Source organism: Culicoides brevitarsis, chromosome 2 (assembly GCF_036172545.1).
Source record: "Culicoides brevitarsis isolate CSIRO-B50_1 chromosome 2, AGI_CSIRO_Cbre_v1, whole genome shotgun sequence".
Classification (NCBI taxonomy): Eukaryota; Metazoa; Arthropoda; class Insecta; order Diptera; family Ceratopogonidae; genus Culicoides; species Culicoides brevitarsis.
Genome location: NC_087086.1, coordinates 38,126,728 through 38,143,197, shown reverse-complemented (window position 1 = coordinate 38,143,197; position 16,470 = coordinate 38,126,728). Strand labels below are relative to the sequence as shown.

The 16,470-nt window shown below is 26.2% G+C and overlaps 1 protein-coding gene across 5 annotated transcripts in view; it reads left to right on the top strand.

The window, feature by feature from the left end:
- Positions 1-16,470, top strand: part of LOC134832758 (uncharacterized) — a 28,198-nt gene that overhangs the window by 7,732 nt on the left and 3,996 nt on the right. For 2 of the 5 annotated variants that reach the window (XM_063846891.1, XM_063846890.1), the window contains exons 1-4: positions 2,822-3,329; positions 5,230-5,392; positions 5,449-7,309; positions 7,368-7,526. In XM_063846891.1, the coding sequence (XP_063702961.1) occupies positions 3,036-3,329; positions 5,230-5,392; positions 5,449-7,309; positions 7,368-7,526 (2,477 nt within the window). In that variant the 5' untranslated portion in view covers positions 2,822-3,035. Of the gene's footprint in view, positions 1-2,306; positions 2,487-2,817; positions 3,330-5,229; positions 5,393-5,448; positions 7,310-7,367; positions 7,527-16,470 lie in introns of those variants that run through there. The other 3 variants (XM_063846892.1, XM_063846894.1, XM_063846893.1) reach the window with 3 other exon arrangements.

Below are 16,470 nucleotides of genomic sequence, written 5' to 3'. Positions count from 1 at the left end.
GTGGCTTTACTTCTGATTGCGATTATGTGAACATGAAACGAAATACCGGTAAAAGACGGAAAATGCTTTGAATTCTTGCGTTATGTCAATGTCAAACGTGGCGCGGTTTTTAGGCGGAAGATTCGTGACGTTAGAAAGAATTTTTCGAGTTTCTAATAAAAAATTGCTTTAATATTTCTTGAGCAAAAATTTGAATAAAATACGCTCAAGCCAAACAAAACGAAATTTTGTCTTAAAATTGCTTTCTAATTTTAGAATTCGTAAAATATTTCTCAATAATAAATGAACAAAGAAATTCATGAAAATTGGAGTAGTAAATAAATTAGAGATTCACTTTTCTTCAACACAAGAAACTCAACAACACTCATTAAGACGATTTACCGGCAAAACTATTTTTAAACTATCTTTCCCATCTATTCGTTCGTACAAAAAAAATGTTGTTCGTTTAATTTAATTAATTAAAAATAAAAAGAAAGAGAAAAAATTTATGAATGAAATTGTAAATACAAATAAAATTAGACAGATAATATATTTCTTCCTCGACTTTTTGTCTGGTTCAGTCGGCAAAAAAAAAATTATGTGAAAAATTCCATTCATGGTTTTTAGGTCTTCCACAATGGCAATAAAAAAAGCGAAATTGTAACACAAAAAAGGTTTTTAAAATAAAAATAATGACAATAAAAAGAGCGCTGTTTAACATTATAATGTAACCGAGTCGAAACCGAGTAGAGTAGAGTAAAGATGAAAGCCGCAGATAATTTGTTGCGTTTTAACATTGAGAAGGAGGATTGCTCGGTAATTGAGATTTCAACATAAAATGACATATGTTAATCAATATTTGATGTTTTTGCAAGTCATTTAACGAAAAATCATTGAGTTCAAGTTTAAGAGTTATTTGATGGTTTTTTAGGAGATGCTCATTGCAAAAGTGTTGAAAAATATCAAATGTCTGTTTTAGCTCCCATTTTTTATCTGTTTCGAGAAACAGTGAATACGAATGTGAACATTTAAAAAAACCAACAAACAATTGTATGCAAAAATATAATAACAAGTTACAAATTTGATGAGGTTAAATAGCTTAAGCGTTTTTTAATTATTTTCAGATTTTTTTTAGATTTTTTTTTAAATTTAGAAAAATAATATTAAAATAAGCTAAAAAATATGAAATAAATTTTTTCGAAGATTGTTTAAAATTCACGTGAAAAAAAAATTCTTTGAATTTAGACAAAAATTATTCATTTAAAGCAAAATTTACCTTTGTTAAAAGTTACTGAAGAATTTTAAATAATAATTTTCTTGCTTATGATGGATTTTTTGTTATAAAAAATAATTTCCTTCTGAACGAGTCGTTCTGCTGACAATATTTTCTTTGCTACTTTTCATTACCAAAAAGTATGATTAACTTTCAAAAGATTTCTAAAGTTTTGTTGGTTCATCTTATCAGGCGGATTTTTTTTCCTTGTGAATATTAGATCTGCTTTAAAATTAAGAAAACATACGAATCGACTCCCTAAAAGATTTCTATTAAACCTTTTATAGGCAGGAATTTTTCACTTTCCTTTAATTTTTTATCTGCAGAAGAAATTTTTCGTACAAGTGTATGAAGGCGAAGACAGTTGAGTATGCTTGATGGAAAGGTTTGAGTATTATAAGAAGATCCTTGTGCCTAAAATGAACGATCTACTGGGCAGATATTTCCTTGTATTGACAGGACAATCGGCTTTGGGTTCAGAAGCTCAACAAAGTCTTTTTCGTAATTTATTAATAATTTTTGCAGATCTCCTAAAAAAAATTAAAAATATTAAAAATTCTTTAAAATTTAAAAATACTTACAACTTTTCCATTTTTTAATGGTTGATAATTTTCCTGTGTAAATTTTCAAAAAAAAAAAAAGTTATTTAAGAATTTAGCTTCTAAGCTTCTAAAGAATAAAATTAATGGTTATGGTTTTTTTAATAAATAATTACCTAACGAGTAACAGACAGACCTTCCTTCCTTGTACAGAATTTTTTTTTCCTTATCCGAAATTCCTTTCGCTATTTTTTAAAATGGATTAATTGGTGATGGTATTATAAAAACATTTTTGACGTTTTTTCTGCTGTTGCATTGTAAATTAAAGTTTGAATAAATAAACAAAAAACAAACAACTAGCTGAAAAAACACACGAACAACAAACAAATTCTGTAAATAACAACAATTATCGTAGTGTTGGCGGTTATGATGGTGCTGGAACATAAATATTAACGTTAATCTCTGATAAAAAAAAAATTTCAACAACTTTTTTACAAACTTTTTTTGGCATGCAGATTAAGAGGAAGCCCATCGGATTTTTGCTTATGGGGAAATGTGTTTCGAAGGGAAGTCACATCAGCAGTCGTCGTTCGCTCCATCAAGACTACGATGAACGCGATTTAGAGGAAATTTGCGCTCTTTATCGCGAAAATAACAATTTGCGTCAACAACGAGCTGTAACGAAGAATGCGCAGGTAAAAAATTTAAAAACAAAATTCTCCAAAAAATAAATCCTTACTTACCCCAATTCTACAAAAGTATCCAAAAATGTTGGTCATGCGCTGTGAGGTCCTTGCGTGTGGATGTTTGGTTGACTGTAAACACAAAAAGAGGGAAATTCAGTAGAGTCGGATTCAGTGTGCGGATGAAAATGGGGGGAAAATTGATTTTTTTCCGCAATTCGTCTCTGTGCTAAACTTGAAAACGTGTGGGGAAAGGAAATTTTTGTCTTGTCTCCTGAAAAAGTTACAATTGTGCTGCAAATAATTGCTTTCGTCGTAATTAGAATTTCCTGATTTCAAGTTAAAATTGTAAAAAATCTCAGAAAAATTATTGAAAAAAGTGTAAAAAATCAATCAAGTCGCCTAAAATTAAAAAGATCTTAAAAATTTTAATTTTTGTGAAATTTAGTGAAAAAAGTGAATTTTCCAATCACTTAAAAAAAAAAGAAAAATTGAAAAGCAAATTACGGAAAAGCCATAAATTAGTATCAAATTTTTTGTGTTGCATGGCATTCAATCAATATGGATGAATGCCAAAATGTAATTGATTTCGAAGAGTTAGAAAAATTGTGTAGTTCCGAATTCGGCTTTGAATCCCAACAAAATCTCAATCCGCAACAAGGCGACATTTCCGCAACAAAGACAGAAAATAACAACAATAATAATATCAACACCGGAGCGATTCACAAAGTTCGACGACGCGAAACAAAGGAAATTGAAGTGCAAACCGAAGCTTGTGACGAGAAAGATTTCGACAACAATTTCGGTGACGTTGCACCATTCGAGCAAGATCATACGGGAATAATCGATAATATGGTAAAATTTTTATCTCGTTGGCACGAATTTCGCAATTAAAATGTGCTTTGCACGAGTTTCTTTATTTTTTTTATTTGATAAAAGTCAAACAATGAAAAATGAGAAAATTTATGTGAAAAAAAGCAAAGTATTAAATTTATTGATTTTTTTGTGGAATTGTTTTCAGTTCCACACATCATATGAGTTGCGTGTCGGAAAAAACGGGAATGAAGTTCATGCAGCATTGTAAAAAGTTAGTGTTTGTCAGTGCGAGCTAATTATTGGTATTTTAGTGCAGACAATGGCGTTTGTACAGAAAAGCTTATTTGCTTAAAATACATTGTTTAAAACGTTTGAGGAAATAAATTAAGTAAATTTTTATTGGTTTCCGGAGACTTTTGAAGGACATAATTTGACGTTTCAAGGCTATTTTCGGTATTTTAATGATTTAAAATATTTTTTAAATTGAATTTAAGTAATTTTTGATTGAAATTTTGAGAAAATTATATTAAAAAATTTTTATTAGAAATTTTTTAGGTCTTGAAATTTTGAAAATTTAAACTAAAAAATATTTTAAATGCAATATTTTGTCAACTTTTGAAATATATTTTTTCCAAAGTCATAAAATTCTTAAAAATTTATTAAATTTAAACAAAAATTGACATTTTAAAAAAATTTTCGATTTTTTTTTTAATTATAGCTTTAAGAAGCAAATTTTTCTTATTGAAATTTTTTTATTAGTTCAAAATTTTTAAATTTTTTTAACATTTTTTTTTAATTTATGTTCAAAAATTATATTTTAAAAATTTTTTTAAATATTTCTTATAATTTATTTATATTAATTTTTTTAATTTATTTTTTTAAAATTTATCTTTATTTTTTTTTTTTGCTAAAATTAAAAAGTAAAAAAAGTTTTAAAAGAATTTCAAAAATTTTTTTTTTATTTTATTTGTTAATTTTTTTTAAATTTATATTTTAAAATAATATTTAAAAAAATTTTTGAAACATTTCTTATATTAATTTTTAATTATTTTATTCAAATTATTTTTTTAAAATTATTTTTTTTTAAATTAATTTTTTTAACATTATTTTTTTTAATTTATTTATTTTAACTAATGTTTATTTTTTTCTTTAAATTTTAATAAAAAAAAAATAAAGAAAAAATTAAAAAAAAAATTATGAAAATTTTGACAACAAAATCAACCTTTGATATTAAAATTTTTTTTTGCAAAATTTTGTTTAAAAAATTTAAAAAAAAATCAAAGACTTACATAAAATCATTTAAAATTGAACCCTTTCCATTTAGCAGCAAACTTTAACGTATCAATTTCTCTTCAACTCCTCCTTCAATTGACATTTTAGTACATGTTATTCTAATTTTTCATCGATTTTCTTGCCATTATTTGCGTTTTCTTAAATTACGCATTGCCTAAATATTCGTCAAAGTCTCATGAAAAAATAATCAAGAACAAATTGAAAGGAAGTGTCATTTTTTCCATTTTGCTAATTCGCCTCTTTCCATTTTTTTTTACCAAATTCTATTCAATTACAATTACGTTCAAAAAATACTGCAACGCGATATTTGCGTGTTATGTTTTCGCATACATTTTCCTCCATCAAGGACTCGTTTTTGTATGTTTTCTGTTAAATTTCATCATTAAGGTTTCTTACATAATATTTTTGGAAACCTTGAACTCGACCTTTCTTCCAATTTTTTTATCGACAAAGGAGGCTTTGCACATCTTTTGGCTGTCAAAGCTGACAGTTATTTGAGTTTGAGAGGAAAATGGAGTGAGGGTTTTTTTGTTTGAAGAAAAGATGAGTTGTTTGAACGTGACTTTTATCATTGAAGTTCATGAGATGGTTAAAATTTCCCTTTTAAAAAAAAATTGTAAAAATTATTTTTTTTTTTTAATTTCAGGGTCAAACTGAGAGTAAACGCAGCACAAAGGTCAAAGGACCTGAGACAAAAGGCACCGCCATGTCTTTTGGATTCAAGAAAAAGTCGTTGCCAGTTTACACGGGAGCTACGAAGAAAATTCCCCTGAAGACCGAAATGACGAATGACGATGCGAATGGAAACGGTGCGTAAGAGTTATTTTTTAAAATTCTAAAAATAACGAATTTTTCATTGTAATAGGGTCAATGGATTCAGTGCACGATAACAGCGCGTCAAGTGGCAACAACAACACTAATAGGACACGTTTGAAACCACCGACAAAAACAAAAGACACAACTGCATCGAATGTGCGTAGTAATCGTTTTGGATTTCGTAACACAATTCGGCCTGCTTCAGTTGGCTTGCAGCCAAAGCATACTGATGTCTTCTCGGGCGACGATGATGATGCCGCTGCATTGGAGGAGAAGCATAATAATAACAGCAGTCATAGCACAGATGCGGTTGCGGCGAGTTGTGTAAAGACGCCATCCGTGAAAAAACGTTCGAAAAGTGCAGCGGCAACGACTCGAAATACAGTTGTGTCGTTCAATGAAACGGTAATGGTTCAGCCTGTACCCGTGGAGCGACGCAAATCGAGTTTAAAAGACACAAACCCTCCGGGATCTCTCACCGCAAAGTATACTCTTCATTCGACGAGTCTTCCCAAACCCCAGCAACCGATTCCAATACAAGTCAAACCCGCAATGGATACGAAAGACTTCAAACATGCCATGAATCTGAGTCGTCGCCAATTCTTCGGGCTCTCTGATTCATCAGACTCGGGCGTTGTAAGCGACGATTCTCGTCGTTCATCAAAAGTCGTTCCCGGAACTCGTTACGTTGGCGCACGAAACTTGGAGATGATCCGAAATGGGCGTCATACCTTCGAGGTTCGTGATTTGGAGAATTTGACTCCAGTTGTTCCCTTGGCATTGCCTCGACTTCCCAGCGTCTTCAAATCCAATCAACAAGCGCCCATTGGGGACTTACTTCGTCCTGATAATCGTTCGGAAGTGCGACAACAAAGTTCATTGGAGTCTTTGGCGACAACTGAGAGTACGGAGGAGGAGAAACTTCAAAAGGATAACAATAACTCGGAGAAATCCATGCTCTTTACGAAGACTTTGTTAAGGGAACATTCAACATCGTCTAAAAACTCATCGCCCGGAAGTTCTCGTCATTCATGGTGCAACGCAGGAGAGTCGATGGCAGTTAAGGATTGCAGTAGCATCAGTTCCGATAGCGACGTTGTTGGAGGAGGAGGAGGAGTTCGGCGGAATAATGTTTTAAATGAAGCCTTTGTTCGCGGTAACAGTTCCATCGATGAAGAGAGTGAAGATCTTACCTCATTGACAGGAACTGCTCCAACTACTAATTCCATTTCCGGGCTTTCACTTGAGTTGAAACATTCCACGATCTACATCCAAGACAGCAATCGCGAAGCTGAAAGAGAAACTACCAAAGAAGAAGCCAAATTTGCTGAAATTGCAGCTACTCTTGATAATGCGAATCTCCTGTACGACGAAACCTCGCCCACAGACAGTATGGCAAGTAGTTCGTCTGAATCTGAAAACGCGAAGAAACAAAAGATACAAAAAACTTTGGCGGAATGTTTAGCGGAAAAAGATCAAAAAGATTTGGAAGATATCTCACCTGAGCTCGAAGCTGTTTCTCCTTTATCTCCTGGGACGCCGACCCATGCTTCAAATTCCCTTTCTTTGAGTGATGTTGGTCGAGATTTCCTCATAGATGATGAAATAGCAGACCAACCAGCTTTATTGTTCAATGACGATCAACCGAGTCAAGCTCATGGCGGCGCAAGTGAAGGTATCACGGATACTCCAACTTTAAGAGATTCGGTTCACAGTTCAGTTCGAAGTTTGCAAAAAACTCCTGTTCGAAAGATAATGACAACGTACGAGTCGCCTGCTTCAGTCAGACGACCAAAAATGAATCTCTCGAGAACAGGATCTCTTGATACCTTGTCGCCATGTGAGTCGATCGCTTCTGATGATTTAATGGTTGATTTTGATACGAGAAGTAGCATGGATTCGATTGAATTGTAAGTCTTATTTTTTATTAAAAGAAATTTTGAATAATTAAAAAAACTTACTTTGTAGGCAAAATATGCAGTCACACAATAGCAGTGGCGTGTCAGCACGAAGCTCAACAGATGGGCTTCTCAATTGGCAGGAAATGGAACAGAAAACTGGAGATATGATCAAAGATTGGAATAAACTTATTAGAGCCAATCGTCATAGTAGTCGCGAAAGCATAACGTAAGTAGAAACTTTTTTTAATTTGAAATTACGAACAAAAGATGTCGCACTTACGGTTTTATTTCATTCATAAGTTTTTTTAAGTGAATGAATGATCATGACTTTATTTATTCATAAAAGTATTTAAAGCAAGTCAGAAAAAAATTTTTACTTTGTTTTTTAACAAAATTTGTACCACGTGGTTAAAATTTTTTAAAATGTGCATTGGGATTAAATTTGAAATGTGTCTTGGGATTAAAATTTTAAATTTATTTAAAGCAAAAGTCCCAAAATAAGCTTTTAAGAAAATTTTTAAAATGCTCAGAGAAGATATTTATGCAATAAAATTATGAAAAAAAATTAAAATATGCATTGGGTCAAAATTAAAAAATGATTGTTAAGCAAAAATTATTTTTTTTTTATTAAATTTAATTCCCAAATGTTCATTGGGCTAATATATAAAAACTTAAATTTTTAAAAAATTAATTAAAAAATAAATATTTAATTTTAAGCTTTTAAATAGAAGAAAATTAAAATTTGCATTGGGATAAAATTTGAAATGAGTAATGGGATTAGAATTTCAAGTCTCATATACTTAAAAATTTCAAAAAATTCTTTTAAGAAAATTTTTGAAATACTTTAAGAAGAAATCTAAGAAATAACATTATATAAAAATTTTCCAAATATGCATTGGGTCAAAATTAATAAATAATTTTAAAGCAAAAATTTAAAATGATTTATAAGATTTTAATCCCAAATGTGCATTGGGATGATATTAAAAGCATTTTCTGTGCTGGAAAATGAAAATATTCATTATGTAGAAATTTTGAAATGTGCATTGGGCAAAATTTTTAATTCTTCATTTGAGAGAAAATTTAAAGTTTGTAATGAAAAAAAGATTTAAAATGTGCATTGGGATAAAAATTGAACAAAATTTAATATTTGCATTAAGAAATAATTTCAAAATGTAAACTGGGTTAAGTCACGTGGTTAAAAAATATTTTTACATTGAAATTATTTCATCTGATGACAAATTTTAATTTTTTTTCTTCTTATTTTTTTTTTTTTTTTGTAATTTGATGGTTAATGAGCGTACAACTCAAACAAACTTTATTATTTTAACACTGACTGCCGCAGCGGAAACTTAACTCGTTTTTGGCATGCGACAGAAAAATGCATTAGTGTCCTTCCTTTTTTCGTTAAGAAGTAATAAATATTTTTTTTTGGTTTAAATAAATTTTAAGACACATTTTTGGTCTCATTCTATCAGTCACGTAATGCAACAACCGCAATAGCACTTAACTAGGCTAAAAACTTCAGTTGTGCAAAAAAAAAAAGTTTTGAAATTTAAAAAAAAAATAACAAGTCTTGAAAGGGTAATAAAGAAAGGAAATTTAGTAGGCAGTGTCGATGAACGTTAAAGTGCCGGCGTGAGAAAAATAATGAAGCGAAAAGCATTTAAAACGATTTGCTGTATAAATTCTTGGATATGCAAACCATTTCCAGTTCCTGTCTATTTCGTACAAACATATGGTCGAGTGCTGCATTCTTTTGACCTTACATAATCCGATTGCTTGCATCGCATGCTTCAGTGTGTTAAATCAGTGCAAAAGCCATAAAAATGAAGAAAAAATACTTTAATGAGTGTACGATACGGTGACTGAAATCGTTTAGTAGAAAGCCTTTGTGAAATATTTAAATTTATAATAAGAGCGCATTTTCTCTTTAATTCAATTTTTATTCGAAAATTATAAAAAAAAAATTTTTTTATATTTTTTCAACGTCAAGGTCATTTTCTAAAATTATTTTTCTCATTATTTGTAAAATTTTAATAGAATTTTTTTTTTAAAAATAATTTTTTTAATATTTTAAAAATTTATTTTTGCTCAAAAATTAAAAATTTGTCGTAAAAAGGAAAATAAGGCAACGCCTTTTTTATTTTTCTTTCTCAAAATCAAAAAATTTTCAATAAAATTATTTTTTGCAAACAAATTATTCAAACTCTTATACTTTTAAGCTTTAAAATTGCTCAAAAATGAAGAAATTTAATTTAAAAATATACTTTTGAGCCTTTAAAGAAAATAAGGCGACGCCTTTTTTAAATTTAATTTTTCAAATTTCATGAATTTTTGACAAGTTTATTTTAAATAAAATTAACTTTCTACTTTTTTTATGGTCAAATTTTTTTTTGAGACATTTTTTTATGAGAAAGACAGCAATTTCTTTAAAAAATGTCCTTCGAAAAAATTCTTCCATCCATTTATCACGTTCCCTATGCTCTATACATGCGACACTGTACTCTTATTAAGTACATTAATAAGTACCTTTCTCGCATTTTTTCCTTTCTGTACGTTCATTTACCTGACTCAATAGTTATTTTTGTGTGTGTAACATCTCGTAACCATATCGACGAAAGGTACGTCACACAAACATATGGCTCGCTGGCATTCCCGTTTGTTTTGTTTATTTATTTATTTACATAAAAATACCTGCTGTATGGATCGTGTGGCATGTGCACGATAGATTATGAGTAATAGTGATCACTACCTTGGACGAAAATTTACGCCTGTAGTAGTTGTTTTTATATTGAAAATTTTCAGTAGCGTCGATTTAATTTATTTTCTTGAAGAAAAAAATGAAAAAATAAATTCAAAAATTAAATATTTTATGATTTTTTAAAAATTATATTAAATTTTTAAAATATTATTTTTTTTTTTAAATTATTTTTATCAATTAATTTTTCTAAATCAATAAAAAAAATTGAAATATTTTTTTTTGTAAAAATAAAAAAAATTATAATTTATTTCTAAAAAATTATTTAATAAACTTCAAAAAAAAATTTGTGAAAAAATTATTAAAAAATTCTAAAAATTAAAAAAGGAAATAATTTAAAAATTTTAATAAAAATAATTAAAATTTAATTTTTTTTATATTTTAAAATAAAAAAATATCGAAAAATTTTTTAAAAATATTTTAAATAAAATTAGAATTAAAAATATTTAAAAAAAATAATAATAATGTATTTTTAAATATTAATAAAAAAATAAAATTAAATTAATTATTAAATTAATTTAAAAAATTTTAAATTTGAAAAAAAATTATTAAAAATAATTTTTTTAAATTCAAAAAAAAAAAATTAAAAATATTTTTTTTTAAAAAAAAATAATTTTTACCCTACACTGCCTTAAATAAATTGCCAAGAACGTCACGCACACACTCAAACAGCACATTCGCCATACAGTGGTTGAAACTTACAACAACTAGTTTTCAATCAGTCGTCAGTTGTGTGTCGGGTATCGGGCCGTGAATAACATTAAATCAATAACAAAACATAAAAATCGCTTTTAATTTCGTATTTTGATCTGTTTTTTACTCGACTCTACAATAAATTATACGTTTCACAACAAACACAATAAAAAAGTGATAAAAATCGTTTTTAAATGAGCTCATTAAATTAAAGGGCCTACTTTTGATACCCACACCGCAGCACGGGGAGAGAGATATCAGTCGAAATCGTCATCCGTGCCTGCATTGACCTCAAAAGTTCATTCGTGGCATTCCTCGCAGTACATGAATTACGCTCGTGAGACGGATTTATGAATAAAGAACAAAAAAGAAACTTTTACATTTTATTTTTTTATTTTTTGCTAAATAACAAAAAATTGTGTTACACAAGAAGATCGACGATGAAACGAGAGAGAGAGGAGAAATGATTACCAAATAGTTCCTCTAAAAAATAAAAATTTATTCATGAACGAAAAAAAAACATAAGAAAACCGAAAGAGGCTAAAATAGAAAAATAATCAATCATAATTGAATCGTGTTGTAGCTTTAAATTAACATCATTCGATAGAAATCAAATATTAGTTCTGCCTCTCTGTGAAGTCGAATTTGAATAGTTGGCGGCATTTCTTACGGTTTATTTTGAAAAAGACTCGAAATTGCATCAATTATGACCGAAGAAAGACAAATATAGAAATAAAATAATAATTATCAGTGAAAAAAAATAAATAAGAGGGTGATAAAAATAACAAGTGATTGATAAAAAGAACATTTGTTCGCAGTTTGTGGAGATATTAAAACAAGTAAATGAAATATAGACGTCTAACATGGAATATTACTTGAATAGGCAGGGATAATTTTGAACCATTTTTTAAAAAATTTAAAATTTTTGTATTATCAAAAAAATTTAAAAAAATTTAAAACAATTTAAAAAAATAAAAAAAAATTTTTTTTTTGCATATTTTTACATTAATTTTAATTATTTTAAATTTTAAATAAATTTTTAAAATAAATGTTGTTAAATTTTAACTTTTTTGATTGAAAGTTAAACTTATTTATTTTTTTTTTTTTTGAAGAATAAATAATTAGTCCTAATTTTTGAGAAAATTAAATTAAATAATTTTTAGTCGAATTTGAAATTTTTCGAATATTTAATTTCAAAAAAAATTATAAATGGGAAATTTTATTTTTTTTTAATTTTTTAATTCGATAAAAAATTCACATATTTTTTTAATAAAAAAATTTTTTTAAAATTATTTTTTTTTTATTAAAAATAAAATAAAAACTAAATTATTCAAAAATTAATTAAAATTTAATAAATTTATAATTAATAATTAAAAATTTCAATTGAAAAAAATTATTGAAAAAGTTATTAAAATTCGAGTTGTTTAAAATTATAAATAAATAAGTTTATTTTTTTTTTTGTTTTTTTTTTAAGAATTTATATGAAAAATATTTTTTTGATAATACCTAAAATTAATAAAAATTATTTTTGTACCTTTTCCGAATTTGAACTTGAATATTTAATTATTTTTTTCAACATAAATTATTTTTTTTTAAATATAAAAATATATATTAAAGGAAAAACCTTCATAAATTAAAGTAATTAAAAAATTTTAATCAAAATTTCAAAATTTTGACATAAACTAATTTTGAAATTCATTTCCTTTTATTTGTAGAATTTCAAAAAAAAATTTTTTTTTTATAATTTTAGTTAAAGCAAAAAAGCTGAAAAAATAATTTTTGAAATTAAAAAAATATTAATTTTTTTTTTAAACAAAAATTGATCAAAAATTCCATTAAATTCAAATAATTTGAAAAAATCATTAACTGGAAGTAATTCGAAACCTTTGACAAGTTCATTAAACTCAATAAAAAACCTCCCAAGAAACAAAAAATCAAAATTAATAAATAAAAGCTAATTAAAATAAAAAACAACATTCCTGCCTATTCAAGTTCCCAGCTGTGGATAGAGTTTGATCGATAAACACCGCATGACACAAACTCATATATTTATTATTAATATCTCATTCAATAATAAAAAATAATTTTTTTTATTAGAAATTTCCTCCTGTGCTGCTCATTTAATTAAATTTCTGTACAAAATGCTCCAATAACTAAACAAAAAAAAAAACTGACCTAAACGCGCAAATAAAAACGAGTGAAAATCATTCACAAAATCAGTGATCTGTCAAAAAAAACATAAAATAAAAATTAACGCGAGTGAGAGACATTCAGAGAGAGAGATGCTACTAAACGACACCGCAGCCATGTACAAATCTAAATTGGAATCGTCAAACATCGGTGTTGCGAATGCTGCTGCGATAGAACGAAATTCCGCGCAAACAATAAACAATGGGTAATAACTGTTTTCTATTTTTTTTTCATCGTCATTACTCGAGATTTCAACATTTTTTTCGCCATGAACGAAAAAAAAATGTTTCTGTCTAATGAACAAACAATTGCATCAAAAATGCTGTTATTTAACTGCGAAAAAGTAACAGTATTGTTGCAATTTTTGTATTTTGTGGTCTCATTTCTAATTTTCTTCATTCAACTCCCGTTTCTTTGAGTGCATTTCAAGGCCACAGCACGATTTTTTTTTCGTTCGGCTTAAGAAATTTCATGAATGGAGCTACTTTGAATACAGTTTTAATCGATTATGGCGAAAAATGAGTGTGTAATGTGGCTTATTAGTAATCCGCGAGAAACTCAAGACATTCGAAATCCAATTAGCTGCGAGTTACGAGCGAGTTTAAGGAAATATGTGACAAAGACAAAAAAAAAAGAGGCGTAAAAAGGTATTTGATGACCTTCCGGATTTGTTGATGGAACAGTTACTATAGAACGGGTTTTGTGATTGCTGACTGTGACTTACATCTAAGCAATTAAATTGATGGAAATAATTTTTTTGCGCGGTTTAAAGGCTGTTTTCGGTATTTTATTTAGCGGAAGAGATCCTAAAAAAATTAAAACAAAAAAAAATAGTTAATAAATCAAAATTAATTTAATTTTTTGTTGAATTGTTTCAACAACGGATTTTTTTATATTATTAAAAAATATATTAATTTCTATTTTTTTTAAAGATTCGGTTTAAATTTAAAAAAAAAATACAAAATTTTAATTCTAAAATATCAAACTTATTTTTTTTTTTTAAATTTTATTTAAATTAATTTAAATTTTTATAAATTAATATAAAACAAAAATGAAAAATTTAAATTAAAAAAATTAAAAAAAAAAATAAATTATAAAAAAATAATCGAAATTCGAATTATAAAAAATATTTTAATTTTACATAATTATTTTATTTTATTTTTTACTTATTTCCTTTTTTTTTTGAATTTACATTAAAAAAAAAAAATTTTTTTTTGAAAATTTTTTTATTGAAAATTTTTAATTAAAAAAAATTATATAAAAATATTTTTTTTAATTAAAAAAAAATAATATAATTAAAAAAAATATAAAAATAATTTTTTATTGAAAAAAATTTAATTTAAAAATAAAATTAAAATTATTTAATTCAAAAAATATTTTTTTAATTGATATAAAATTAGTAAAAAAATTAATTAAAAAAAATTAAATAAAAAAAAATTAATATAAAAAATATTTTTTTATTTATATTAAATTATTAAAAAATTATTTTTGCACATTTTTTATAATTTTTAATAAATCTTTAATTCAATGTTTAGAATTTCTCATATAAATTCAAGTCGAGAATTATTTAAATGCAATAAAAAATTCATAAAATTAAATTTTTAAACAAAATTAGAACTTGAATAATTTCATGAAAAATTTTTAAATAATAAAAATTCACACGTTCCTTACCTTAAACACAGCAAAAAACGTGAGATAACTCAAAAAACATCCAAACGTACAGTTGAACGTAAAATTAAATTCAAAACAACGCCACATGTGCTTGTTGGAAATGCGCCTGACCGTTGATTGTTGCGCATTTTCGTCTCTTTTTTCTTCCTTATTTGCACACACAACACAACGTGAGTCATGCCAGAGAAGAAAATCGAAATGCAATTTTCCATTCGCTCTGTTTTGATTCCATTTTTGCATTGGGCGTCTACGTTACAGACTCTCTCGTACCATTTTCACTCCTTGATTTCGTGGTTTGGCTCTTCTTCTCTTCAGTTTTAATTTTTTCTTTGCTCGAATATGGTCGAAAAACCTAAATTTGGTTTTTAAATTGTTTATTTTATTTTTTTTGCAAACTAAAAACATGAAAAATTGAGAATTAAAACAATCGGTGAAGACTTTTGGCACCAAACGAAAAAAATAACAATCAAATTATGCAATAAATTCTACATTTTTTGCCTGAAGTTTAAGATTTTTGATGAAAAAGTGTACCTTTGACCTCCTTTTTGTACCTGTGATAATTCTTGTTTTGAATGAAATTGACCCTTTTTGTGCTGAAAAGAAAAAAAAATTATTTCGTGAGAAAAATCAACAAAAAAAAAAGAGAAAAATTAATATAAATGAGTTCGAAGCATATCACGGAAGGCACAAGAACGACGCAAATTAATATTTATCACATACAACTTTAATAAGGAAAAACGAAAAAAAAACAATGCAATCGATAAAATTTTCTTCCATGTACTTCAAGGCCGTAGTTCTGTGACTTTTTTCGTCTTAGAAGGCATTAGATAGGAATTTACGCGAATTTTACAATCGTCTCTTGTCCACCGATCTCTTTAAGACTTATTAGCTTTAAAATGTTTACATGCTCGCCTATTGGAGCGCGTCGCGTCAAAACAGACTTACAAACGTCGGAATTGAAAAATGTCTTCATTGAGCAACGAACGCTTTGTACAGTCTCGAATAACGTTGCAAGTAAAAAATCTTCGCCTGTGCTTTTGAAACGACAAGCGAGTAATGTTGGCACAAATACGTCACCGCAGAAAATTAGGTTAAAGTGCTTAAAATAAAATTTAAAAAAAAAATAATTAATTTTAAAGATTTTTTTTTATTCTTTTTAAATTATTTTTAAATATTTTACGTTTTTTATGATTAAAAAAAATAAATACTTAAATTAAAAAAAAAAATAAAATGATATTCAAAAATGGAAAAAAAAATATTTATTTTTATTTTATTATTTTTAAAAATATTTTAAATGAAATAAAATTTAAATTAATATTTAATTTAATTTAAAATATAAATAAATAAAAATTAATTCAGAGAAAACAATAATTATTTTTTTAAATTTTCTATATTTTTAAAATAATTATTATTTTTTCTGAATTCATTTTTTTAATAAATTATTTTAATTAAATTTAATTTTTTTATTTTAATTTTAATTTAAAATATTTAATTTTTTTTAATTATATTTTTAATTTATAACTATTTTAAATTGAATTAAATATTTAATTAAATTTTATTAAAAAATATTTTAAAAAATAAAATTAATTTGATTTTTAATATTTTTTATTATTTATTTATTTGTTTCATGAAAATTTTATTTTATTTTATTTTATTTTAAATTAATAAAAAATTTTAAAATTAATTATTCATATTTTTTTTAAATTATTTTTTCAATGAAATATTTATTAATTATTTTATTTTTAATTATTTTAATAGTTAATAAATATTTCATTAAAAAATAATATAATTTTTTTTTCACAAGACAAAATAAATAAAAAAATATTAAAAATCAAAATTTCAATTCAAAATATAAATA